The sequence below is a fragment of the Vicugna pacos genome, chromosome 31, assembly GCF_048564905.1.
Source record: "Vicugna pacos chromosome 31, VicPac4, whole genome shotgun sequence".
NCBI classification, from domain to species: Eukaryota; Metazoa; Chordata; class Mammalia; order Artiodactyla; family Camelidae; genus Vicugna; species Vicugna pacos.
The window spans coordinates 13,545,578-13,573,452 of NC_133017.1; the positions used below are offsets into that span (position 1 = coordinate 13,545,578).

At 45.7% G+C, this 27,875-nt stretch overlaps 1 protein-coding gene and 1 long non-coding RNA gene across 6 annotated transcripts in view; one reads left to right on the plus strand and one right to left on the minus strand.

Moving 5' to 3' along the window:
- Positions 1 to 7,737: 7,737 nt before the first annotated feature.
- On the minus strand, positions 7,738 to 27,711 carry LOC140690577 (uncharacterized). 3 transcript variants are annotated; one of them, XR_012065885.1, is made up of 5 exons: positions 27,587 to 27,711; positions 12,873 to 13,243; positions 12,621 to 12,728; positions 8,101 to 8,969; positions 7,738 to 8,005 (listed from the first exon to the last, which is right to left on the minus strand). It is a non-coding gene; the product is annotated as an uncharacterized lncRNA (long non-coding RNA). The 3 variants fall into 3 exon arrangements; XR_012065883.1 differs by having other exon boundaries at positions 7,738 to 8,969; XR_012065884.1 differs by lacking the exon at positions 27,587 to 27,711 and adding an exon at positions 23,319 to 23,374 and having other exon boundaries at positions 7,738 to 8,969.
- Positions 26,723 to 27,875, plus strand: part of GALNT7 (polypeptide N-acetylgalactosaminyltransferase 7) — a 94,475-nt gene continuing 93,322 nt past the window's right edge. For 2 of the 3 annotated variants that reach the window (XM_072952450.1, XM_072952451.1), the window contains exon 1: positions 26,724 to 26,909. In XM_072952450.1, coding sequence (XP_072808551.1) covers positions 26,784 to 26,909 — 126 coding nt within the window. In that variant the 5' untranslated portion in view covers positions 26,724 to 26,783. Of the gene's footprint in view, positions 26,910 to 27,875 lie in introns of all 3 variants that reach the window. The other variant, XM_072952449.1, reaches the window with a different exon arrangement.

The following is a 27,875-nucleotide window of genomic DNA, read 5'->3' on the forward strand; positions in this document are numbered from 1 at the left end:
TGGCTTCAGTGATACTTCACAAAGCCATTCTGTATGTATTTCTATATGCTGGGTAGTATTTTGTTGTTTATTTTACCATAAGTATTGAAACATGTAAAAAAAAATTTTTTAAATACATGGTAATCTAAAACCTCAAGAACATGTAAGTGTGCAGATACGGACGCCACACGCCCTGCTTACTTATTAGTGTCACACTTCGATATGGACGTATTTCCTTTTAGCCTCTGCCCTGAGGGATGAATTATAGTAACAATGATGGACATTCATTTACTTGCTGTGTGTCAGGGACTGTGCTAAGTACCTTACAACATTTATCCCATGTCCTCCCAATGGCCCTAGGAGTGATCCCCAATTTACAGATGAGGAAATCAAAAAACTCATTCAAGGGGATAAAGTCGGTAAGCTATGGAGCTGAAGTCCAGCAGTCTGTGTCCTAAGAATATCCTCTCAAATACCATGTTACCTTTCGGGGCTCAACAGAGAAGAAATGGTCACGGACCCTCTTGTTATGAAGCACAATGAGGCATGTGCTGAGTCTGTCTCGGATCCTTACCAGTGGACCTACCGACCTGAAAGGACTTCAGTTTTAAGATGGTTCCACCTCTCAAGCACTTGTCTCAAAATATGGACATCAAAGATTATGAAAACAGCATGGTCTGTACTGTCATTGTCTCCCAGTCACATGGTATCATTTTTTTTATTCAATAAGCTTCTACTGATCACCCATCACATACACAATAGGCTTTTCAAAAATCGTAGAAAGGCTGGGACAGGAGAGAAATCACAGATATTTCATCCAGGTAGACCCCGCTGGGCAAATCTGACTGATAGCTACGTGCTCAATTCCTCTCCCAAATAATGAATGCTATTAATGGCAGAATTACCTAGAACCCGGATTCATCAGACGTTCCCTCTGCCTTCAGTCATCCTTCCTCCTTCATAATAAAAGTCACCTTTAGCCAAGGAACAGGGAGAGGCTCTGCGAGTGACTGAAAGGTCACATCCACATCTAGGATTTCCTGCCCCGGGACGGCTCGGGTTGGCCTCTTCATCGACTTCGGTTTGGGGGATGAGAAACCAAGGGGATGACGGGTGGCAGCTGTCTAACCATTTCAGTCTCCTCACAGGACTGGAGGCTCACTGGGGCACCCGAGAGGCAGGGGGTGGAGGCAGCCGGGAGGATGCTCAGCTCTGCAATTTCTCAAAGCTGCTCAGGGGCAGGCGCTTTCTGCTAATCCTCCTGTGCTCTCTCAAGGATGAACATCTTCTTGTCAGCGAATCCTGGATTTGTAAGAGTAGTTGCTATTCCAGAGCAGAAAATGGAAGTGTATTTACTTAGGAAGGAGGAGGTGGGAAAAGGAAAGGGGTATTATTCCCCCTTAAAAAGTATAAAACACAGGAGGAAATTTGAAAATAAACACAGTTCTTTCTCTTACACACACACATGCACACACACACACCAAGACCCCACTGAAAATGACTAAAGCCATCCTCCCCCAAGGTAGGACAATCCACGGGTTCTAAGAGTCCGTGTTAACTGATGTCCATTTACTGGACTGAGGAGAGTAATAGACCCTCTTTGTTCTAGTTCAATCCTGCTGCTGGTGGAGGGCTGAGACTGTATTTTGATCCTCCAGAACGAATGTATTTCTGACCAGGTCCTGGAAGCTCCAGAATAACCGGGCAGTCTTCCAAGAAGGGCACCTGTGAACTCTCTGGAGAGCTGCTGAAACTTCTCTCGTGGAAACGGGCCCTCCGTCCGCGTGTCGTGACTCTAAAAAGCAAATCCCTCCCGAGGAAAGCCGTGTAAGAGACACGGTATTTCTAACGGAACCTTCTTGTGCCTTTTACATACTATCACATCACATTCTTGAGGCTGGGAGGGAGTGGAGGTTATCCAAGCAGCAGTCTCTTCTAAAATTCCCTAAGAAGTCATCACTTGCTAAACACCATCTGGGTGGGAAATCCTACCTTCTTCGTGATATGATCATTTCTTCCTAATTCTGAAATATAAAGTCTGTCTTCCTTCACGATTCCACTCAGAAGAACCAGACTGGCCTCTTGGAGCATCAGAAACTGCTCCTCTCTCTCCCATAAACAGTCCTTTAACCTTCGAAGTCAGTTATGGACACAGAAGCCCCCCGTCTCCCTGTTTACAGTGAACGTGGGATTTGGGCTCAGTCCTAGATTCAAACCTGGCCCTGCCACTTCCCACTTACACGGACCTAGAGAGAACTCCACATGACCCAAGCCTCGGTTTCCTTCAGGAAAAAGCTGGAGAAATGGCACCCATCCCAGAAGGCTGTTAAACAGATGTCACGCATGCAAGGTATGTGAAGTGCCTTGCACGGGAGGTGCTCAACTCGCTGTAACTAGAATAACCACTGCACTGTGCCTTCAAGACACTCTGTCATTCCCAGTGTCTCCCCTGACACACCAGAGCAGAGCTGTGTCACAAGTGTGCCAAAACACCATCATCTTCTATGGGAGTCCTGGCAGTGGTGCGTCTGCGAGAGGAAGCCCCATATTGGTTTCTACGTCCTCTCTTGTGTACTGAGATGGCTTTTACAATTTAAAGAGTCCCACTCCCCTGTCATATAAATATTCTTTCATTAACAGCATTTAAACAGCATGAAACTTCTGTTAGAAATTAAGTATCCTTTTCAGCATGCCCACTCCTGGGCAAATATCCAGAGAAAACTCTAATCCGAAAAGATACAGACACCTCAATGCTCATAGCAGCACAACAGCCAAGACATGGAAGCAACCTAAATGTCCACAGACAGATGACTGGATAAAGACGTTATGATATACTTACACAATGGAATACTACTCAGCCATAAAAAAGAATGAAATAGTGCCATTTGCAGCAGCATGGATGGATTTAGAGATGATCATACCAAGTGAAGTAAGCCAGAAAGAGAGAGACAAACACCGTATGATATCACTTAATGTGGAATCTAAAAAAATGAGGCAAATGAACTTATTTACAAAACAGAAATAGGCTCACAGACATAGAAAACAAACTTACTGTCACTGGGGTGGGGGAATTGAGGGAGGGATAAATTAGGAGTTTGGGATTAGCAGAAAAAACTACTATATATAAAATAAACAACAAGGACCTACTGTACAGCACAGGGAACTATACTCAATATCTTGTTATATATATAATATATTTTATATATATTTATATATATATAAAACTGAATCACTATGTTGTACACCAGAAATTAACATTGTAAATCAACTCTACTTCAATTAAAAATTAAATAAATAAAATAAAATAAAATAAAATGGTATTTGAGGTTTGGGAGGGCCACATTAGATCAGACTGTTAACTGTTTATTGATAATAAACACTTCTGGCAAAAACACAGATTCATTCATTCATATATTCAAAAATATTTTTGGTCTAATTATTTGGTGCATTATTTTAGGTACCAGGGACATGCCTTTGAATGAGATCAATGAGAAACCTTTCCTCCTAAAATCAGAAAAATAAAACTTTAAATAAAGCCAATAGTATCGATAATCCAATCTGCATTTTAAAAATGAGGAAATCAAAGGTCTCCCAAGTTGCTGCCCTGGCTCATTTCTGGTCAGGAAGATAAATAAGCCCAAATGGAAAGGAAATAAACTATTTTAAAAAATAACTACCTAATATTTTTCCTCTTCATTTAACATAAACACATGCAAGGGGGTGCACACTGAGCTGTGTGATAATCCACACCAGCCACAACTGTGTAACAGTCAAATAACGGACACAGTTTGGGGTCTCTTTCTCCTGCCAACTACATGTGGTTCATGATGGGAATAACAACCTGTCTTTATTTCCCTCGTGATGATGTGATTCTCACACACTTTCGTGAATGGTACAATAACAGGAGAGGCTAGGTTGTGACTCACAGACAGACTCCAGGATCTCGGCAGCTGAAAGCACAGATGTGGGTCGAGTCTTGCTCCTGTTCTATTTCTGTTGTAGGTTGGAAGGAGGACTCTGGCTTTGATGAGCCCAGCTGGCCAAGTGGCTGCCACCTCACATATTGTCAGCTCCCAGGCCAGCGGGAGACCGGATGTGGTGGGGGGAGACCGCCTCGTGGAGCCTTCACTTTCTCTAGGCAGAGACATCACCTGCCACCCCTAATTCCAAGCACACAGGAAATATAACCCCACCGCGTGTTGAGAAAGAATTTGCGAACCACCTTAATGATCCCCATGAATACCAACGGGGAACGATGCACTAATTATTTTCTTCTCTCCCGAGTATGACTTTCAGGTGTCCCAAATCTTACTTTGACATTTACGCTAATACGATCAATTGGTACAGTCTGTAGTCGCGCATTAAATTTAGGAAGTTCTTATATTCTGTCAGGTGTCATCATAAATCTTGAATCTGTTCTTTAATTAGACATTTCACTTTTTCAGTGTCAAAGAAGTAAATCATTTTATACTTTTGGAATAGAGTGATATTCACATAAAATACTTAGGTCCCTGAGAGTTATGAATAAGTCTAGAATGATGCGGGCTTCTCACTTAGGGTTGGAATTTTCTCAACTGCTAAAAATGACATTAATGAACGGCAATAAAGAATTATTAAGCAGTCTTTGGGATTTTTCTAACATACCTCCATCTCTAAAATATCTCCCATATTTTTATGGGAAAAAATATGAGATACTCATGGTTCCTTAATAAATTAGGATGTAGGAATTTATTGCTTGGGGATGACTGGGGTTGGCCTGAATGTGACGGTGACAAGATGTGGGGGATGTCTTCTGCTCAGTGTTGCACATGGTCCTGCTGGAGTCATTATGAACTGAGCCACCGTCTGGGACTTAGTTTGTGAAGAAGAGTCTGGCTAATAGTCTATTCAGGATGATCTTTCTTTTATAAAAATCCTGTTGCAAATAATGCTGTATTTTCTTTATACCATTCACCTCTAAAGAACCTGATTTTGAGCATCTGTCCCTGGTCTCCTACTGGCTTCCTGGCTTGTGCCTGTTTCATTTGTGTTGTGCTCGCACCTTTGATAGAAGTATTTTTCTCTTATTCTTTGTTTAATGCAGAAGGCTGCACCGTGCACTCTCCTCTGTTACGTGAACGAATTTCAAACAGTCTTCCAGAGCTCCCACGTGGGCACGACAATAAAGGTAGTCAGTAATTGCTGATGAAGGCTTTGTACCTTCTGCATCGTGGAACAGAGCTGAGTTGTGAGGAACAAAAGCCAGTCCCTCGCGCTCCTCCGTATTCTGAGAAATCTTACAGGAAGCGCAGGTGGAGTCTGGGTACATGATTCCTCCAATTTAGCAACTACAATACAAGACCCAATCTGCTAAAAATTAATGAGATGGTCTGACACACTGCATCTGTAGGGGACCAGGAAATACCATCTCTTACCCATAGGTCTGGTGTCCCACCTCGGAGAGTATCAGGTTTTTACGTATTCCAAAACTGAGTGAACTGGAGAAGATTTACCCCTATTTGCATTCATTATTGCCAGAAAGTCTCCATAAATTATCCATTGTTTACTATAAAAATTTTATAATTCTTTGAAGGCTTGAGTTGGAAATATTTTTCTCTTGGCAGCATAATCTGAATCTAATGGCTTGTTTGATTTGTTTATTCATTTATCCCCTATTCCCTTAGTTTTGATGCAATTTACAAAGATACCACAGTATAAAAAGAAAACAGTAATTGAGAAAATTCAGGATATGAGAAAAATACGAATGAGAAAAACAAGGCTATAACAGCCATTAAAACCAAGAATCACACACATACACACATAATCTTGGAGCCAGATCTCTGACTCTGTATTACTAAGATTTGCACCAAAATTGCAAATATAATGAAGCTTATTAGATCACATTGTTCTCCCTAAAACTTCTTCTTAGTAATATCATACTTCAGAGAAAAGAGAGAGAGAAAAGTTCACAAATTTTCTAGTCTTTTCCTTTGCTATTTGCAATTTTTGTATTTTGATGAAGAAATTCCTCCAGAGTCATGAGAATTAACTCAATGTCTGCTTCTAAAAACACTGAAAGTTCTGCCTTCCACACACAAGCCCTTGATTTGTCTAAGATTTTTTTCCTGAATGTTGTAAAATAGACATTTATTTGCATTCTTTTGGAAAAATCAATTATCCCCAGTCATTTGAGTGGAGGGCAGATGACTGGGGAAGTGAAGAGGCCACTGTGGCCAGAATGAGACGATTTGGTACCAAAATCTGGATTCTAACCTCGGTGAACCACAGAAAACATTGGTGCTGTAATCCTGGCAGGGACGCAGGCTGCTCCTAAGCTGGGAGGTCAGCCCATCCAGCGCCCTCACACATAATAAAGCTTTGTTACTTAGGGCTTCACTCCCTCAGAAACTGCTAGCGTTCAGTCACTCTGTTGACGTTTAACTTTACCACGAAAAATGACAGAGATCGCACACAATCTTAGGAGTATAAAAGAGGACGGTCACCAGAATAAACTCTTCTAGGACAAAAGAATTATTTGTTCATAATTTTATGCTTAAGTGTATGTTTAAGTCAGTCCATCTCTTAGGAACTTCTACTAAGCCATCATCATGTTACCACACATAGAAAGAGATGATGGCTTCCAGACTAATTTGAAGTAGCTTTTCTCCCGAAGAGTCATAGCGTGGTTTTTAATAGAAAGACTGCAATACTACTTAATGAGTTTAATAAAATGGAGAATAATGCTACAGTTACATTTTACTTCCCACAGCTAAATGTTAATTTTTCTAATGTCCTGTTGATAACCTCATGTTTGACTCGAAGGAATTAATTTTGAGGAAAACAATTAAGATGAAAAGGAAGTGTCAAAAGTTGTCAAGTCACCTAATTTACTAATCATTGACCCCTATTCGTTTTATTGATTTGATTGATGTGCTTTGTGTTTTAATGATCTGTTGTGTGACAAATTACCCCCCAACTTAGCAGAGCAGCTTAAAGCAACAAACATTCATTGTCTCACATGGTTCCTGAGATTTAGGACTCTGGGTAGCACAGCGGGGTGTTCCGGCCCCGTGGACGCCTGAGCAGCGGGCGCCGAAGGCTCCGGGGTGGGAAGAGCCACCTCTCTGCTCACGTATCTGTACGCAGGCCCGGGTCATGCTCACTGTCGGCTGGAGGCCTTGGTTGCTGGTCATGGGGGCTCCTCCAGAGGCTGCCTGCCTGAGGATCCCCTTGCGTAATGGCCTGCTTCCCCAGAGCGAGGGAGCCAAGAGAAAGAGGAGAGAGAGCCTGAGATGGAAACCACAGCTCAGACTACAACCTGACGAGCCGCCACCACTCCTGCTGTGTCCCGCAGCCCACAGACCAGACCAGGGAGGGGACCACACGGTGAGGGGTGAACTAGGAGGCAGGAAAGACTGCAAGCCATTCTGGAGGCTTTGCCATCACACTATCGTACTTGAAAAAAAAAAAAAAAGACACAGTAAAAAAAGGAAAAAAACACAAAACAGAGCAGGAGATACCCATACAGAAGCCTCGGAAATACCCACACGTGTATAAAACCACAGCAAACTGAAGAGTGGCACCTCTCTGCCCCTCTGGGTCTCCTGTTATGCCCCCTACCTGCTCCCAGGCCTTCTGTTTCCACCCATTGGCCTGTCTGGGTGGCATCTTCGCTGTTCTGGTTGTGATGACCAGACCACTGTAACATATTGCAACATCTGGTAGGGGGAAAAAACACCCACACAAATGAAAATATTACTTCTTAACAAGAACAAAATTAATTTTTTTTTAAAACTATCTTTTATTTTTATGCTGAAATAATGGAGTCTATCTTCCTCCTCGTGCAGATTGATCAATTTCAAAGAAGTGGCTATCAACGATTTCTGGAAAATAGGACTTAATTCTAACAACTCAGAAAAGGAACACAGGGTAAGAAAGCCATGCAGCCCAAGGGGGAAATGCTGAGTCAAAGACACGGACGTGGGGTTCCATGGGCAAGGCGGCCGCTATCCGTCTGGGGACAGGTGAGATGGACATGCAGAACTTGCTGGAGGAAAAAAGATGGATGATAGCAAGGTACTCAAGTGTATTTGGACCTTAATATATTGGTTTGGTAACTTTTTGTTTCTGTCCGGCACTTACATCATGTGGTCCTGATTTTGCTATATTCATGTCCACGCAGGGTAACATGGCATTAGTGGCAAACCGTAAAGCAAAAATATTTTCTTTCTCCATCTCACCATCTTCCTTTACACCTGTGTTACTCATGGTGTATTAACTTCTATGACAGACAACCCAAACCCCAGGGGTGTGATGTAAGTGAGGCTACGTTCCCACTCAGGTCACAGTCCAGTGCGCTGCAGTGGGAGGAAGAAGGGCACGATTCCACACATGCCCTCAGAGGGCCTCCTCCATCCCCAAACCTCCGTCTTCCCCTGATTTCCAAGCATCTGATGGTCAAAGGAAAGGATAGACCATGGAGGACGTTAGAAAATGATGTTCAGGGGCCACGCCTGCAAGTGGTGTGCAGAACTTCCACTGGCCAGAAGTCAGTCGCATGATCCCAGGAAGAGCATCTGGGAAACGCACTGAAGTTGTGTGTCAGCGAAGGACACGTGGGGCTTGGGGAACACTCAGTGGTCCCTATGTAGCTCCCCACTGCTCTCTGGGGGGATGACAACGTGCGCTCTGATGAAACCGCTCCCACAAAACTCGAGCGTTCGGTCCTTCAGTCCGTCATTTTCTTGTATTTTATGCTTTGAAACAGCTATTCTTCTAACTTATTAAGAAAGAAGGGACTTCACGGAATCGCAGGTAAATCCGCCCAACAAGCTCTGAACCAGGTGGGAGACAGTGGTCTGGACAGAGGCGGAGGACTAGTCTGGGGCTGCTGTGAGTTGCTGGGTGAGGCTGTGCTGTGGTAGAACTACAGGACCCACACTCTGCATGACGAGTAAATGCACGCTGATGGAAATTCTAGGTGCTAAAGCCCCTCTTTTAACTCGCTGACCCTACAGTATGAGAACGCAGATTTAAAATGGTGTAGTTTTCCAAAATGCCTACTTGTATGCAGGTGTGAATTCTTATTCCCGACACCTTTTGTCTGTGCAATCAACTTTTTTTTTTTAAAGCTATGAAGCAAAACATTCTGCACTTTAAAATGTACATATATAATACAGTGAATTCAATAAACAGCCACTTGAGACTGAAGGAAAGAAAAACAGAATGGGAAAACTCTGATGTCTAATGCTGAGATTTCAAAATTAAAGAGACAAAACAAAATCTAAAACCTCAAATTCAGCCGCTTTGAACTCTCTCCCCTTGATTGGTTTCCTTGGTTATTAAGCGTTTAATGACACATGAAATCAGACATTCTATATTCCTTTGCAATCATGGACTTAATTGACCTGTTTCTAGGCCAGAGACATAGTTCAAGTTGCTTGGAAGACTTCATGAGGGCAATGGGTGGTGGAAATTTTGTTTAGTGTTGAAATAAGGAATTGCAGTAAGTTATTTCCTCTTGATAACTTATCTTATTTAAGATCTCAATCGTTAGCTTATGTAATTGAGGATTTTCCTTAGATTGCATTGATGCATTATTAACCTCCTGTTTTCCCAACTTTGGTTAAAAATAATTCTGATTTGTCATGCAGTTCTGTCTATATCTTACTTTCCCTCCTTTCTGTGTTCCCAAATTGCTGCCCCCCAAATTTTTAACTTATTTTTTCTTTTCTTATTATACATTATCTGTAAAGAGCTTCATGGGTAGCAATGCTCATTAGCATTTTCATTTTTCCTTGCTTCTTTCCTTCCTTCCTTTCACATAAGGAATCAACTCAGATGAATCACTGCAGTGACGCTCTTGAGAAGTTCATCATGTCACCCACTGTGGCATTAACACTAAACAGCAGATACCCAGAAACAGAGTGTTTTCACACAATTCTACTAGGAAAAAATAAGGGATATTTGAAAATACTTATAAAATGTAACCTTAAACAGACACACATTACTGTATATAAAATAGATAAACACCAAGAACCAACTGTATAGCTCAGGGAACTATATTCAACTTCTTGTGATAACATATAATGGAAAAGAATCTGAAAAAATGTCTATGTGTATGTGTATGTATAACAGAATTACTTTGCTGTGCACCTGAAACTAACATTGTATATCAACTACACTTCAATAAAAAAACAAAATTAAAAAAAAGTAACCTTAAATTTTTAATTAAAGTTAGTAGTGTGAAGAATGGCCAAGCTAAAGAAACACGTTTTATAACCATTAACCATTCCATTCAGAATTTCCAGGCTGTAAACTCCTTCAGAGTAGGACTTTGTATCCTCAGTCTGGCATTAGTCACTCAACATTTGTTGCATGACTATATGAATGAAATCATATATGAATGGAGAGACTAATTTTATCTTTGCATGTTTCAAATACAACCGGAATCCTTTCCATGTTGAGAAAGGAAAATTTGCACATAGCATGTCAGAACAAAGTTGTACAAATGCTTTTAATACTATGAACAGATAATTTAAGTCTTTTTTTTTTTTAAGAAAGCAAACTGGACATTCTTATAAAGGTTCCTGGGGTCTAGTCCTTTGACTGATGTTCTTTGATCTGTGCTAATGGAAAAGTGTCTCATGGCACTGAAAATGCCTCTCTCTGATGAAAACAGGCTCATTTCTGGAGTACAACTTGCTGCCTGCTCCATCCTTTTCTGATCACCAAAAGGTTAGTTCTCCAAACAGGAAGTGGAACATCACCTTTACCATTTTAGTAGACATTTTACTCTTTTTTTTTTGACTCGTAGAAGTCTTTTTTAAACTTTATTTTTAATTATTACTTTTTATTGAAGTGTAGTTGATTTACAATGTTAGTTTTAGGTGTACTGCAAAGTGATTCAGTGAACATCTTACTCTACTTGGAGAATTTTAGGGAAAAAAACACAAACGTGTTGGATTTTATCCATTTCATTTAAAAGTGTGTCAGCAGAAAAACGTAGAAAAGGTGTTGCTCTAGTTTTGCCCTGTGCGGTGACACCTTCCAAAGGTTCACGCCACCGCCCACATTACTCTAACCCCCTGTCCAGGGCACAGCTCACGATGGTGCCCTGTTTGTCTGACTGCAGCTCCCGCTGGCTTGGAAGCTCCCCGGAGCCCAGCAGCAAAGTCCTCAATTCAAAGCCCCGGTGTAATGCCTGGCATATGGTGTCCACTCATATTTTTAAGCAAAAAAGAATTTGGTAGCTTAAAACTGATACTTGTTCTTAATCTTTTTAAAAACTAAAACCCCCCAGTCTGCATATGTTTGTAGCTGGGTCCAGCTGTTCTGTTTTGCTCTGCCCGGTCTCCCCCTCGGATGCCCGTCCGGGAAGCCCACAACAACCACAATTCCGAGCACGAGGGGCAAGCAAGCCTCAGTGCGTACTCTCTTGCTCACCAAGTCTTCAGCAGCACCCAGTGCCAGGGCTACAGGCCCTTGAGCGCAGCAGCTACTCAGCAGACATGGACTGACTACACTGCAGGAGAGCACTGGCCTTCCCCACTTCGGTCTACTTTTAGGGAGATCAACATCTGTGCATCCCTAACATTGGACATATATAACACATACACCTTCACAGGTATTCACAGGCGAGGGGCTCTAAGCTGCAGTGTGTGTGCTCCGGGCTGTTTCACTTGTGCTTAGGTCTCTGCAGCTCTCAATCTACACCCCCTGAGAGTCTGTTCTCCTCCCTTTCCTGCTGTCCTTCGGAGGACTTCTAAAATCCTTGGTTTAGCCATTGTCCAGCCTGGAACACTCACACCAGCCATAAGGACCTCTCCCTGTTCCTGTATCCCCCTCTTACCTACCTCCTTGACTGGGTACCACCCGCTCCTCCATCAGTCACCTCTTCAATGTCACCTCCTCCAGGAGGCCTTCTGTGACCACTAGATGAGGTAGCATTAGGTGCCTCCACTGCATCACGTACTGAATCTGAGTGTCTCTTATCATGATACATGTTATAGAGCTTAATGTCCACCCTCCCTCTGCGCCCACAAGCTTCTGAAAGCAGGGCACCTCTCCTTCTTGTCCAGCACTGAACCTCCAGCACCCATGCTCCGTTGACAATGACTTAATTAAATGGAACAAATGAATCCTGTCTTCAGCTTGAAACGAGCTCCCGTGGAGTAAAGGAAACTAGACTGGAGGTTTGCAGAAATGGGCTCAAATCCTATTTCCAGCACAGTGTGTCCTCAGGCCAGTTACTTTGACCTCTGGTTCCCCTCTTCCAAAAAAGCAAGTGAAATATTTTCGTTTGCTCCTATCACAGTTCATAAAGCTAAGAGACTCTTACACTATGTTAAACTGTGATCCCCTGAAGATGACTGTCGGGCATGCAATGTGGCCACAAAGACCAACAGTCAAACAACGTCCTTCCCCAGGAGCCGTGCAAGGGCTGCCCAGACGCGCAGCTGGGGCTCCTCCAGTGGCGCACCAGATTGGGCATCTCTCTTTTTCCCCCGGAGTCCACGTAAGACAGAATCATTTCTATTATTTTATTTATGAGTTCTGGCCATTATTTCTCGGCACCAGGACATCTGGGATGTACACTTGTGGGTCTCTGCGATTCCCATTTAAAGTCTAATGAGGTTGGTCAGACGTGTGGACAGACTCACCATGTATTATTGGTAACTTATATCTAACTTCCAAAATGATGAGGCAATTTAGAGGAACACGTGGAACAGGCTGTTGAAGTCATACCCAAGGACAGGAAAGGTCAGACTCTGTCAGAGGAGAGGGAGAGACCACTGCAGTGTATCACACAGAGTCGGGGTTAGGGCTCAGGTCTGTGACACGGGGGCAAATGGGACACTGACTGCGGTCCCTCCATCAGGACTACCTCCCTCCTCTACTTCCTTGCTCTTTACCTTTATCTCGGAGACTTAGGATAGTTCTTTCCAGCTCACAGAAGAAAAACACACAACCTACTCCACAGCTTCTGGCCAGTAAGACGATACAGAAGAACTGGTCGTCTTCTTAGGGTCTTCCTCTCCCCTTCACTCACGTCTCGGCTGGATAATTATAATCCACCTGATGGCTGAATCACATGATGGAACGATAAAGTGATGGAAACTCGTCACACCAAACTGTTAGCAACAACAAACAGCTCAGCCAGTGCGATTAGGGTCACCGGTGCTCAGGAAAGGGGTTGGTCCCAAAGTCTGTGCCCCACAATGACGGTGAAAGGTCATCAGTCAGCTCTTGTCCTCCGAGATCCTCCAAGTCTTTGTAGTTGGGACTTTAAAAACACAGGAAAAGAAAAATATTGGGTTTTTTTTCCACCTTAACCTACCTAATGTAACCCGCGAAGTCACTCCATTGGTGATGGAGGTGATGGAGCTCAGCTTTATTCTGTGACTTCCCCCGGCCTTCCTGGCTCCCATCCCTTTCTGAACACTTGGCTTCTAAAAAGTGAAAGACTTAAGAATAATAACCACAAAGCCAGGAATAACCAAGAAACCACACCCATACTTTCAGACAACACATAAATCATCCAAAACCAGCCTCTGTACTAAAGACTTCCCCACATGTGGATCCTACGAGCCCCTGTGGGCTTTTAATTTAAGGGCAATAAAGCCCAAAGTTTGCCTTCTCTTCGTCCTTCCAAAAGAGACCTTCATCCAAAATGCGAAACTAATGGCCAGTTCTGTTGTCACTTTTCATCTCTGGGAACAGGATTATGATCTCAAGAGACAGCAGATACCCCTCCATTGTACTCATTTGAGGTACGTGCAAACCAAAAGATTCTGGCCTTTAAGAAATGTTCCAGATATTAACTAATTTTTTTTCCATAGAAACACTCTATGTCATATCAATGGGATTCCACTGAAAATGGGGTGGGTGTGGGGGAGATAGTGCATTCATTGCTTAAAAGGATTGTTTAAAAAAGTTAACTTATATACAGCACCTATTAAGCACTTTATGTTCACCTATATATGGATAAAAATCCAAAAAGTAGACCATCATTTATAAAACAAGATACTTTGTCAGGTGGGCCAAACCTGTACTGTTTATGGTCCCCAGACATGTAGAGACTTTAACCTAAAACATTAAACAGATAAACATAACATATGATAAGTCAGTTATTTCTAAAGGGTAGTAAACTTGGGGGTAAAAGAGATGATTAAGTAGAACACAAATTTTTATATTTTGATAATTATGTAGTAATTTTAATATGTGTAGAAAAAATAATACCACAATCCTGTAATTCTACTGGTCTCACCCTTTAGTACAAAGCTAAGCTTACATTAATACAAGTACATAATTTTGCTGAAAAATATTAAAGCAGTGATGTATGAACTACATGCCTAAAAATGGTTAAACAGTACTGAGATGAGTGAAGTTCAGGAAACACTAACACGGGTCATTCACTGATGGTGGCATCACACTGACTGTATGACTCAGGTGTCGTAAACCTGTAATCAGGCAATCATATGTAGAACGTGCCATGATTTGGCTCATTCGTCACCACATATAAATAGCATCACTGAGGAAACAACAGTTCCTTCACATTTTTGTTCTTAGGCCTTTTCCATTTAATTACTCTATTCAGTCAATGAATACGTATTAAGCACCTACTATGTAGAAGGCCTCTGACAGGTAATTTCCAGGAGGATAGAAATCTTTTAAAGACACACCATTTTCTTTCCTTAAAAATTTTTTGATAATGTTTATTTTAAAAAGTAACACTTTCATTATTAATCACTTAATTGAGAAAGAAAAGTATTGAGTAGGTTCCCAACAATCCCACTATTCCAAAATGCCTGTGGGTTATTTCCTCAGCCTTTTTAAAATACAAAGGTATTATTTTATTAATGAGTAAGAACCAGAATGCATTCACTTTTGTATCATATTTTTTCCCCACTTACTGTTTCCACTTTCCCAGGTTACTAAATATTTTCTAAAACATGATTTGAAGGACCAAATATACCATTTAACAACTCACCTACCAACAGACATGTGGCTGAGTTCTGACCAAGAAAACTGGGGAGAAGGGCTGCTCGCTGCCCTGCCTGGCTTTTAAAACACGTCCGGGAGAGGACGTGGAGTCCTCAGGGGGTGGCAGGTGCACTCAATGGGAACAGCCTGGGTTCCCAAAGGGCTGGGATTGGCCGAGTCCCTTCCCTTCCCCTCAACCGACCCACAGAGGCTGGGACTGGGATGGGACACATTTTCACTGCATGATGCCCCTGAAATTGTGGAGCTGTCTGTCATAGCCATTAGTCTACCCTAGTTCATTTATGTTCTTCCTCAAAGTCTTAAGAACTTCCAAATTCCTGTTCCCTGTTTTTGTAGCACCTTTTCTATGGGCCTTATTTTCACTTCTTCAGTTGGCTCAATCTCAGACGAAGTCATTTATCTTTGGCTCAACTGGTTGTGCGAAGGAACTTTATTGCACTCACTGCCACTTCTCAGATACAAAGCAGGAGAGTAGGCTGCCGCCCATCATTTTGTCCTAGGGGATGTATTTTCTATAGAGGACTGATTTATGAGGGTCCTGTAGCATCTTCTCCTTCTCCACCAACCATCTGGGTTTCTAACAGTCCATATCAAAAAGTCCACGGAACCCACAATCTCCAGGATGTACTAAAACAAGTCCCTGATGCTCTGCGTCAGTGCTTCATTTGAAGGGATTGGACTTCCAAGACGCGATGAACTACCACCGTTAAGGGTTAACCACTAAAGGGTTTTGCCCCAGGAGTGATTATCATTGAATCTGTATTTCAGAAAAATCATGACAGCAGTGGTAGGAAGAGTGGTTTTAAGAAATAAGAGACTAAAAGATGGGAACATGATAAAGACACCACAAGGAAACCCGAGTCACAGCACTGGGGACAGATGCAAAAGGAAATCTGAAGGATGGGGTGGTCCTGACTCGTTAATAACTGAAAGGTAAAAGTGGAAGATACTATGAAAGAGGTCTTAGAAATTTGTTTTTTTTTAAGTGTCGATGTCTAAATCAGGAACCTAGGAAGAAGAGAAGGTTTGGTAGGAAAATAAATGAGTTCTACTTTGGAAATGCTGCCTTTGACGCTCTAACAGAACATTGAAGACCAACAAGACCGATGTCCAGTGGCCTAATGCTCAGAAGAGAAGTCTGTGCTACCAGTTTTGACGTGGCAATCATTAAGGGTGTTGAAAGCTTGTGAACAGGTCAATTCACACAAAGATTCAAAACTGAGGAAGAGGAAAAGAACTAGAACTGAATTGTAAACGGTGCTGTCTTTTTAGATGGTGGAATGTGTGACCGAGGCTGCAAGTGAGTGGCCTGGAAGACAGGAAAACAACCAAGCACCCAGAAGCCAACAAGAAACTTTCAAGAACAATCCTAATGCACTATTTAACCCATGTACTAACTTAACATCTTTTTTGTAAACTTCTGGAAATTAGGTCTTCTCCTCAATTTTGCTCCTGTTTTCAGAGCTCTCTTTCCACTTCTTGAAATGTATTAAATACGATTATTTTATGTTCTGTGTACAGTAATTCTAACTGCTAAGTTTTTTACACAGCTGATTTTGCAGTATTTTTTTCCCTCCCGGGGCCTTGGGTGTTCAGTGATTTTCAGCTGTGAGTGACTCATTTTCTTAGCGACACAGAAAAAGAACATTTTTTCAAAGCGTCAGGTGAAGAGAGTTCTTTCAGAAAGGATTTGCATTTGCTGTTCAGATGCCTCGTGACACTGGTGGTCTGGGATCACTTGAAATTCCTAGTTTGAGGTTTTTCCAGCCATCCAGGTAGTGTGAATTCTGGCTGCAAACCAGCGTGAGGGCCATTATGTGAGAGCAGTGCTTTAGGTGGATGGTGTGGGGTGGGTGTGGACAGAGAGGTCTCTGTGCCTTAGGGGCATGGGCTCACCACAGTTCTCCACTACCTTGGAGATGGAACCCTTTGGGGAGCCTAGGTTTTGAGGTCCTATTAGACTTTCCATTTTGGGATGGACCCTGGGTTTGTTTTCTGTTCCTAAATCTGTGAACTCAGACTATAAGTGGTACTCAGGTAACTCAGGTTTGGCCAAGGCTGGTTTCCCTGCTCAGTCTTTGACCTCAGGATTCTTTTTTCTTCTTGTCACCCATGGACACACTTAAAAAGCCTGGCACTTTCAGCTGTTTTCATCAGATCAGTTGTCCCTGGCACCTACACCGCCATCGTTACGCGGGAGGTTTTATCTCAGAGTACAGGGAGTTCTGCTGGAAGATGTACTGCACATAGGAAAACCTAAACCAAATTGCCGAGTAATTGCTTACAGTTTCCTTAAATAATGTGTGCCGCCAGAGCATTTAAAGAGTTTGTTTCACAGATTATTAATTTAACTACTTAACACAGAGTCTGGAAGGAGCACGACTTCAATGATTTGGAAACATAATGGTTGAAGAATCATCAAAATAGATACGGATGCTGACCTGTCCTAACCCCGGCCACGGTCAGAATCCTCATCCGTGCCACCAGGATCCCCCGTCTGGGTTATTAACACAGGCTCCTAATGGTCCTGGCTTCTGCCTTCGCTCCTCTCCTCACCAAGCCCGGAAGCCGGAGGCTGTGACCCTATTTAGACACGAGTTAGGTCAGGCAGCCCCCAGCACTGTCAGCGGCTTTCCATCTGACTCTAAATTAAAGCCATGTGGTCACACGGACCTAAGGCGCCCCCTCAGTTTCTCAGCCAAAGTCCTCTTTCTTCAGTCCTTGCTTTTCCAACAACAAGCAGGCCTGAGGGCCTGTGCACCTGCTGCCCTTTCAGCTCGGAGCCACCTGTCCTCGGATATCCAGGTGTCTCGTCCCCTCAGCCCTGCAGGCCTTGTTCAGACACCATCTTCTTGGACTCCTGAAAATGGAAGCCTCCCCTCACTCCCACCTGCGTTCCAAATCCCGCGACCCGGCTTGACTTCTCCCCACAGCAGCTATCTTCCGTCGCACCACCTAAATCAATGAGTTGAACTTGTGAGCTCGTGGGGGGTGCTTGGCACAAAAGTGGCACAGCAGAGCTTGATAACAATATGTAATAATTTACACGCCTTGTTTATTGCCTGACTCTCTGAGGACAGGGGCTTCACTCTGCTAGTTCACTGCTATGTCACATGTTCTGGAACAATGGTGGACATGTGATACATGCTCCAAAAACGCTGACTAAATAGAAATAGCTATTAAATATACAATGAAAGAGCATAAAAAAAGTGATTTGATCTGCTGAAAATCACTTTTACAGAGTTTGAGAAATGGAAGACATCCCGTAAGACTAGGGCCTCAAAAGCCATTCTCCAAAATTTAAAAAAAAAGAAAAAATGAATTAAAATTCCAAGTTTCAAAACTCTTTGCAATATGCCAAAAGGTACACTTATTGAAGCGACAGAACTGTGAGCTCCTCTGAAGACCAGCACCCTTGACTCACATCTCCCCAGTGTAGCTCTCCAAAGCAGTCATTTAACAGAGACTCACACGTTCAAATAAAGAGAAAATGTACTGTTCATTGTTCAGTTGTTAGAGAATCACTAAAAAGATGAAATTTCCGGGCAAAGGTAAGATGCACAGATATCACACAGGCAGAAACATAAGGTCTGGAATTATGAGACCCAGCCTCTAATCCTGGACCATTTGGGATAATCGCTCTGCATATGTTTCTGTAGTCCACACCTCAGTTTCATTTCTATGCATCCCTGCTTATCTCCTCTGAAACATCTGAAAAGGCTTCGAGGCATAGTCTGTTACCAAAAATAACCCAGTGTTATTTCTAACTAACCAAAAACATTCAGTAGATGGTGCAAAGCACTTCTCTGTTGTTCCCATCATGTGCCTTTCTGGCTGCAGGTTGCGCTGGACAAGCAGAACATTCTTTCGTCCTTGGCACCTGTCCCCTGGTCCACACATCTTCACCTCCCCGCGGGGACCCTGTTTATCCAGCTACACTACCACTGTGGTCAGGCCAGAGAGGTTCAGCAAAATGCATCACCCAGAATCTCACGTTCTTTAGTATAGGAACCTGATGCCTTCAAGACCAGCCAGCCTTTGTTCTGGTAACACAGTTGGCGGTCTGCTAACAGTGCATTCCTGCCCAAAAGTGTTCGGGGGAGCGGGGGAATTCCAGAAACTTCTAAAAAGCAAAATTTGAATTTGTCATGCAAATGGAAACTATTTAAATAGTATTTACATCATATTCACATCTATTTGCATAGCATTTACATTGTATTAGGTATTAGAGGCAATCTAGACGTGATTTAAAGTATATGGGAGGGTGTGCATAAGTTATATGTGACTATACACCATTTTATATGAGGGACTTGAGCATCCTCAGATTTTGGTCCGAGGGATCCTGGGACCAATCCCCCTTAGATACTGAAGGATGACTGTACTGATAATCTCTTAGAGCATAACTTGGATGCAGTGGAGGCAGAACAGAAAGAAACTCTGCCAGTAAGAGGGACAGAGAAGCCAGCCTGTCATACGTCAAGTACGAGGGCTGGCTAGACTCTCATTTCCAATTTCCCTTCAAGTACTAAAATTTCATGAAATTAAGGTATGAAATTCACTGAAGAAAGACTTAAGTTCTCAGCAAGAGTGTGGTTAAATGAGATGAAAAAAATCTTCAAAACTGAAATTTGTCAAGGTATTAGTGTGAGTCCTCTAACAGTTTGTGCATATAAATTTCCACGTGAGCAAGTAGGCAGGCAGTGCAGTGTGTCATCCCGGGGCCACAGTCCTCACTTTGGTCAGACAGAAATGGTGAACAGTGCCCCCTCCTTCCCCAGCCCCTAGAGAAGGGCCAAGCCACCGACCTCGAAAATACTTTTGCAAAACATTTAGATATTATTGCCTTTTAAGATGTATTAATTCCAAATGATTAAAACACGAGGAAGAAAAAGTACCTCCACTTCCACACCCATCATCAAGCTGAATGAAGACACCGAAACTCGTAAAGATTAGGGGAAACTGAGGTAAAGAATTCCGTAGCTGAGGTGAAGGGGGGGCCGGTGTGTAGCTTCAGTTCCCAAGATTTTTATTTTTTAGTGACAGAACTATCTGACACATTTTTGATTAGTTACCTTTTTTAACGATTGAGTTCTTTTTAGTAACAGACTATGCCTAGAAGCCTTTTCAGACATTTCAGAGGGGATATACTGAACTGCATACAAATAAAGAAACTGAGGTATAGACTACAGACAGATTATGCAGAGAGATTATCCTAAATGATCCAGGAACTAGAGGCTGGACAGGGACACATTTCTAGTAATTCCAAGCCTTTCATTTTCCGACTGTGCCACGTTGCCTCTTGCTGATGCCTAGAAAGCTCACTTTTCCTTCAGTCATTTTCTAACAACTGAACAACGAACACGGACACCATCTCTGTCTGTACACCCACGTGATGATCTTCTGCCACAACACCTCCAAGCGTCAGGAGGCTGAAACTTGGAGTGAGCAGTGCACCCAAGCCCACGAGCACTATGTGCTCACTCCCTCACACACACACGCGGCCCGTCCTGTGTGCAAGGCACTGCGAACAGCTAAGGAACACACCATGGACCTTGCCCACAGGAAACTCGGCCTGATGGGGGTGACAGACACTGACCAAGCTCAGCCTGCCATGGCCCAGCGTGGACATGAGCTCTGAGAGCCCGCAGCAAGGAGTGTGGTGTGACGAGGTGATGAGAACCGGGGTTTCTGAAAGAACTGATGTGTGAACTGACTCTGAAGGGTGATCAGGACGCTGTTAGGAGGTGGTCAGTGCCGAAACTAAGGGCGGGAATCAGGGAACGGAAGAATCTGCATGAAGGCCTGGAAGGGAGAGAGTTTGGTTCCAGAAAAGGAGAGAAGGTCAAGTTGGAAAAGAGGAGTAACGGACAGCCATGAGGCTGTGGAGGGAAGCAGAGGCGGGCCTGCAAAGGTCTTTGGAATAAATTGAGAGGTTTGGGCTTAATTCTGAGAGCAATGGGAGGCCAGTGGAAAGGTTCCAAACCAGAGTGGTAGGAGATAGAATGTGTTTCAATCGCCTCTTAAACAAATGGTTAAGTCACAAGAGCCCTTCTGGATGACGACAGTCTGAAAACAGTACCGAATCATGGAGAGGCGGCGTTCTACGGCACTAAATCTACAAGGGCTTTTAAATAAGCATTTTGGCCTTCACAGCGCCGTGGGAGACCGTGCGCCTCATCAAATGGAAACCCTGGCGATAACAGTCTCTATTCCAGATGAGCACAGCTCGGTAATTAGCCATCTCTTTAAGCTTATTATAGAAGTTGTAATCCATGTCAGAAAAAAACAAAACAAAACAGTATAGAGGTAGAATTTGACTTTGTTGTACTCCACACAGGAGTATAAATTTAAACATCTCAACCACATAGGGACATCACAGGGCAATCTCAGAATTTCATTATTGGGAGTCTTCGGTCCAACGCCTTCATTTTAGAGCTGAAGACAGTATCCAGAATTTTTCTTTTCAAGATAATCAGAAACAAGCATTTAAGATGTGGATTCTTTCTGAAAGACTTCGGCATATCATAATGGTAACAGAGTTACTAGAAATAATAAATGAAGAAAACTAGTGTTCTGGTTTCCAATGTTGTTCTTAAGCCTCCAAAGACCCTGGCCTCTCAGTACGCACACAGTTGTGTGGGTCCCTCCCACACTGCACCAGGCTGCAGCTCCTGGAGCCTCTCTCTCTCCCTCCCTCAGAGCTTTCCCTCCAAAGGAAGCCAGCTGGTGTCCTGGGCAGCCCTGTGACAAGCACCTGAAGTATCCCACGATAGCCAGTGAGGCAGTGAGGCCTGCCTCTTGGCCTTGGGAGTGTACGTGGAAGTGGGTGCCTCCAGGCCCAGTGGAGCCATGACTGCAGCCCCCCCCCCACCTCTGGCTCACAGCCTGGCAACAGCCTCGGGAGAGAAACTGAGCCCAAACCACCCAACTGAGCCTCTCCTGGATTCCTGACCCTCAGGATCCAGTGAAATAGGAAGTCTGTTGTTTTAAAATGCTAAGTTGGGGGGTAATCTGTTATACAGCCAGAAATAACAAATGAACCCTGCACAAAATTAATATATTCTTAACATACTACAAATAGTTTTTAAAATATTTAAATATAAGTTATTTTCTAAACAAAATATATTCTTGACTTAAAAAGACTACCACTGATTCTCCTCTTTGGAAAAGAAGTCATCAAATGGTTTACAGAATAAGTAGGAGGAAACGGAGCCACTGAGTCTGATGTAACCTTCAGACAGTAATTGCCCATGGCTATAAGCTCCTATTTCAACACAACTTAATTTCCTTCTTTTTCTTTTCTTTTTTTTTTTTTTTTTTGCAGGGGTGGGGGGAATCTCAGTAGATACAAAAACCTGAATTTAAATTAAGACTATTGCTTCCTCTTTAGTCCCAAGTAACCCTAGCAGGACTCAGAATAAGGGGAGCCAACAGCCTACCAGCTGATGATGGTGACCATGACAGCTAATGTAAGTACTTTTCTAATTAAACCTCCAAAGTTTTCTCCTTGGAAGGAGAACCTCCAGGTAAGGAGGACCAGTGGCTGAAGCAGCCCTGACCCCTCTTCTAAGCTTCATCTTCTGTTTACATTCACAGTCCAAGTATTCATTTAGTCAAAAAATAATTACTGAACCCTTGCTACATATAGGATACAATGATGAACGAGACAGAAAAGGCTCCACTCTCACGTACTTTCTTAAATTTGAGTGGAAAAAAAATACTAAAGCACTTACAACGTAGTGGTAATTATCAGGGAAGGAAAAGTTGAAGAGGGGATGGAAGCGTCCAGTACGGTGTCAGTCCCAGTGCCTCTGTGGGGAGGGCCCTAGGGGACGGGAGGGACATGGGAGGAAGTGTGGGAAGGTTTTTGTTGAAAGTGTCATTTAGAGCAAAAAGAACTCCCCGTACAAAGGCCTGAAGGCAAGGGAGTTCAAGACAGACTCCGCGATCCCCAAGCTGCACGTGGCTGCAGGACACAGAAGGAAGGAGGGAGGGAGCGCCCCGGGCCAGGCCCCGCACCTCTCAACTGCAGCCTGGCTGGGTTCCGGGGCTGGGTCCCCGGGAGCGGAGCAGACACGGGGGGAAGAAGGTAAAACCCACAGACCCCGAGGCCCTGACCTTTCGCATCCTGTCTGAGAGCACTTATTTATATTCCGGGTCCAGAAGGCTAGCGAGGCTTGGCAAGCAGCACGGCTTGGATGCCGCCGCGAAACTGCTGAGAAACGCCTGCGCTGACTTCCAGCTTGAGAACAACGCAGTCCAGCCCCGCTCAGCTCAGGTGAAGAGCAGGTGGAGGGACGCGTGGAGCCTCTCGCACATGCCCGGCACTCAAAACAATGATCTGCCCCCATTACCTGGTTTCTGAGCCCCCAGCCGAAGGCACCCTGCCCTCCTCCACCGCGCGTGACCCCCGTAACCCTGAGCCAGGAAGGCAGGGGGCGCTCAACACCAACATGGCGGAGGCCGCGCTCCCGGCAGGCCCCGGGGCCCAAGATGGCGGGATCTGACCTCCAGGACCTTGAGACTCATTACACGCTCATTGTAATACAGTAACATGCTGAAGGGCACTCCCACAGGCGACCTGACAGTTCTGAGGCCGACTGTAAAAGGTCAAAACGTGGGCGGTGGCCCAATTCCTGAGAATCCCAGCCCCTTCCCCAAAGTAGCTGGAATAATCCTCCCAGGAACCCGTAGAAACTAACCACCTCACTCCTCAGTGGCGCTCTTCTCTCTGAGGCGGACACACTCTGTCTATGGAGTGTGTATCTACTTTTACCTATAGCTTCTGGCCTTGCTCCTGCCTTTTGAAACAGCCTGCACTTTGTCTATGGAGTGTCCATCTCTGTAAATAAATCTACCTTTACTTGACTGTGTCTCCCTCTTGAATTCTTTCCTTGAAACCAAGGACCCACACTCGGCAGGTGCATCCCAGGGACTCAACCAAGATCTGGGACACGGCCATCCTCTTACCTGACAATTTTTTTTAATTCCTTTTTTTTGAAATAGACTTTATGCTTTTAGAGCAGTTTCAGGTTCACAACAGAATTGAGCATTAAATACAGAGTTTGCACATAGCCCTTCCTACCCACACATAAACACTACCCTACCCTCAATCGCCCCGCAGTTTTTTTCCTGTATCGATCAGACCAAGGTCATTGCTCTCTTGGCTGTCCCCTCCATCCCTTCAGTTACATTCTGGTCTCAACCCTCTTCTTCAGTGAACCCCAGGTTAAACAAACCAGAAATACTCCCTGCATACAGACCCTGTCATAGAGTAACAGTAGCACTCACTAAAAAAAAAAAAAAAAAAAAAGAATTGTACCTAGACACACTGACCTGCCCCATCCCTCTATCTGAACTTTATATTTGCAAACATACTTGACCTCCAACATTCCTTTTGATGAGACGGTGAGGTGAGTATTGCAGAGTATTGTAATCACTACTTGGTAGATAAGAGCTCCAGGGTCAGAGAGGTGGCATGACTGACCCTGACCTAGGATCGGAATGTGTAGCTCTTCATTTTCTAAACAGACTTCTGTCAACTTGGCAGAGGCTGCCTCCCAGCAAATGTTGCCACAGGCATGTATTTTAAGGTATACTTTTAGTTTCTTTTAAACATTGTTAGGACTCCGAGAAAGATGGCCTTTGACAACTATGTACCCACTAGCCAATTTCTAACTTTGTGTCCTTTCACACATTTTCAGTTCTCTGTGCAAAACTTAAAGGGGGTGGCAGGGTCTTCTCCGAATACCACTTCCGCCCAACACTTCTGATTACGTTAGCCAGTGATATAGATCCTTTCCATTTGCACTCCTGCCCGACCATGTTCCTAATAGTAAAAATAAAACTTCCTGTTTTCTTAATAATAAAAAACTGTCTCCTCTGACTGAAAATGAGCACCAATGAAAAGTTTAATTACTCCTGCTGGACCTCGGCTGCTGATTTCAAATGGCATTACTCCCTCATGTGATCAGAATAAGATCCCTTGAAGGGCACCTGCTCCAAGCCTTGTCTGTCTGGGGACGTCTACTTTGCAAAGGAGTTCACCTCACTTGTGAACAGCTCAAGTTGGGTCCACAAATGATCTTACTCCTGCCTTGCAAATTTATCTAAATAAACTTTTCCCCAAGCACCTCTTCCTTTCACTGTTTGCCTGAAGGTGGTGCACAGATCACGTGGGTCAGAATCATGTGGGTACAGGTGACTCCTGGGTCCCCACATGGACCCAAACAGACCCAGGAGTGGGGCATTAGCTTTCTGCATTACCCAGCTGGTTCATACTTTGTCAATTAAATATTCCAGAGCTTTTTAATCAAAAAAAAAGTCTTCAGCAAAGTCTCCCCTATCTTATATTAAAAGCAACTGTTTTTTGACTTAAGTGATTGCTAAAAATGCTGAGTCAGACAGGGGCTTGTATACAACGCAACAGCCCTCCTGCAGGTGCTCTATGTTGTGGGCTTGTGTGCATTACTGTGTACAATCATCCAGTCAGGAACAGACTTGACTATATTGTCCTTTCTGCATCTTCTCATGTTGTTCAGGAGACTATCACTGCAAATATCTTGTGGAAATTCTGAAATCATGGCGTCTACACAATTCCTCAATATACTAGCGGAACCCAAACTATGAAGTACATAGAGTTCACTTGGTACATTTCTTTATCTTGATTCAAGCTCTCTATTTCATTCTGCAAATTTAGATAACCAGGTTTCCCTCCTTTTAAAGTACTTGCAGATAGGAGACGATGTTAGGAAGAAGAATCAACTTCCACCGTCCTACAATTCAGGATGAGATAATACACATTCTGTTCAACTTAAAGTAGGCAGCTGAGGATGGTAACTGGGTACATTGGGCACTAGAGTGAGGTGACTGACATCTTCGTTGGGAGAGGTGTGCACAATTACTTTCTCCTGTGTAATCTAGGTCTCAGGCTGAAAGGCGTCTGAGACACAGAAATCAAGGAAACTCCATTCAAGTAGCAAAAATTAGGTCTGCGGGAGGCAATGACGGCGGAATATTGTTTGAAAACCCCCCAAATCCTGGGTCCTCGGAACAGAAACTTAGCCCTTGAACAAGGTTGATACTGCTTATTCGCACCAGATGGGCTTTCTTCTAATTAGCTCCAGGGAAGGCGACATACTACCGGCCTTCCGAGAGAGCTCCTGCAGTCCCGTGATATTTGCACATCACACCTGGGCCTTTCGGTTACAAATCCACCTCCTTAAGGAGCCGCGCGAAAAAAAGCAAGATCAAGAAGAAAAAAATCCCCCCAGCTATAAATCAGCCACGTGGAGCTGCGGCAGCGGCAGCCCTGACTTCCTGGTTTGCTTCCTGCCAGCCCCGAGGCGGAGGCTGGGGGGCTGGGGGCCTGGGGGGGTGGTGCCCAGGGCCGGGGGACAGGCGTTGAGGACAGAGTAATGGCCCCAAAGGACAATAAAAGTTGGGGAGCCAGGAAGCCTGAAGTGCTGAGCAGGGGGGCCCAGGCTGAGGACAGCCCTGGGGAGAGTGGGAGTTAGTTGCGCGGTAACCGGACTTGGCGGGGTCCAGCGGACAGCGGCGGGAGAAGGGGCCGGGGGCGGGCGCGCGCGGGCCGGGCGCGCGGGAGCGGGGGCGCGCGGGGGGCCGGGGCCGCCGGGGGAGGGGCGGCCGCGCGAGGGGAGTTCCGGATCGGCGGCTGGAAGGGCAGGCGGCGGCGAGGGCGGCCGCCGGGCGGCGGGGGCGGGAGGAGGCGGCGAGCGCGGAGGGGGAAGGAGGGCGGGGAGAGCGGCGGCGGCGGCGGCGGCTGCGCCGGGCTGTGTGTCTCTCGCCGCCGGAGGAAGATGAGGCTGAAGATTGGGCTCCTCTTACGCAGTTTGCTGGTGGTGGGCAGCTTCCTGGGGCTGGTGGTCCTCTGGTCCTCCCTGTCCCCGCGGCCGGACGAGCCCAGCCCGCTGAGCAGGATGAGGGTGAGTGACCCGGCCGCCCCCCTCCGGCGGCGGCGACCTGCAACTTGTTTTGTTCGCGCGCGTGGCGGGAGCGGGGCGGCGGGTCGCGGCGCGGGCTCCGCAGGTGGCGCGGCGGGTAGGGGGCGCCGACCCCCGCGTCCCGCCCCGGCCCCCGCGCCTCCCCGCCCCGCGCTGCGGCGGAGGCTGCGCGGCCGCCCTCCCTCGGCGCCGGGACCGCAGGCGGGAGGAGAGCCGGGCCGGGCCGCCCACCGCCGCCTCGTCCGGGCCGGGACCGCCGCGGCGGCGGCCGGGGACCGGGGCTGGTCCAGGCTGCGGCCTGTGGCGCGCGCAGGCCTGGCGGAGACGAGGGGCCGCGGCCGCCGCCGCCGCCCGTGCGGACCAGGCCCCTGGGTCCGGCCGTCCCGCCCCCGCGCGTCCGGCGCCCCCAGCCGCCGGGTCCCCGGCGCCCCCAGCCGCCCGCCGGGCGCCGCCCCCGGCCCCCGCGGACAGCGCCGCCCCCTGGGCTCGGGAGACCCGGAGATGCGCCGCCGAGGCCTCGCCCCGGACCGGCCTCCCTCCCGCCTCCCGAGGGGGCGCCCTCGCCCCGCCCGCGGCCCCGGAGCCCCGGCCGCCCGCGCCCCGGACGGAGCCGGCCCCTCTCCGGGCTGCGGCCGGGCCGCGGGGGCCGCCAAACTAACTTGTGCCGGCGCCGCCCGCGCCGAGGGCTCCTCCGGGACGCGCTGTCCGCCGCCCGACGCTCCCCGGTGCGAGGCTCGGTCGGGCGCCTCGGGACGTTGGTCACGGAGCCTGGGCCGCGGACCCAGTGACCTGGCCGCGCCCCCGGCCGGACCCGCCCCCATTCCCGCCGCGCGCCCCTCCCGCCCCTCGGACGCGGCGGCCCGGGCCGAGCTGGGCGGGTGGGTTCCAGTGCATTCTGCACAGAGCGTCTGCATTGCATCCCTAGGGTCGCCTGTATTAACTTTCCTT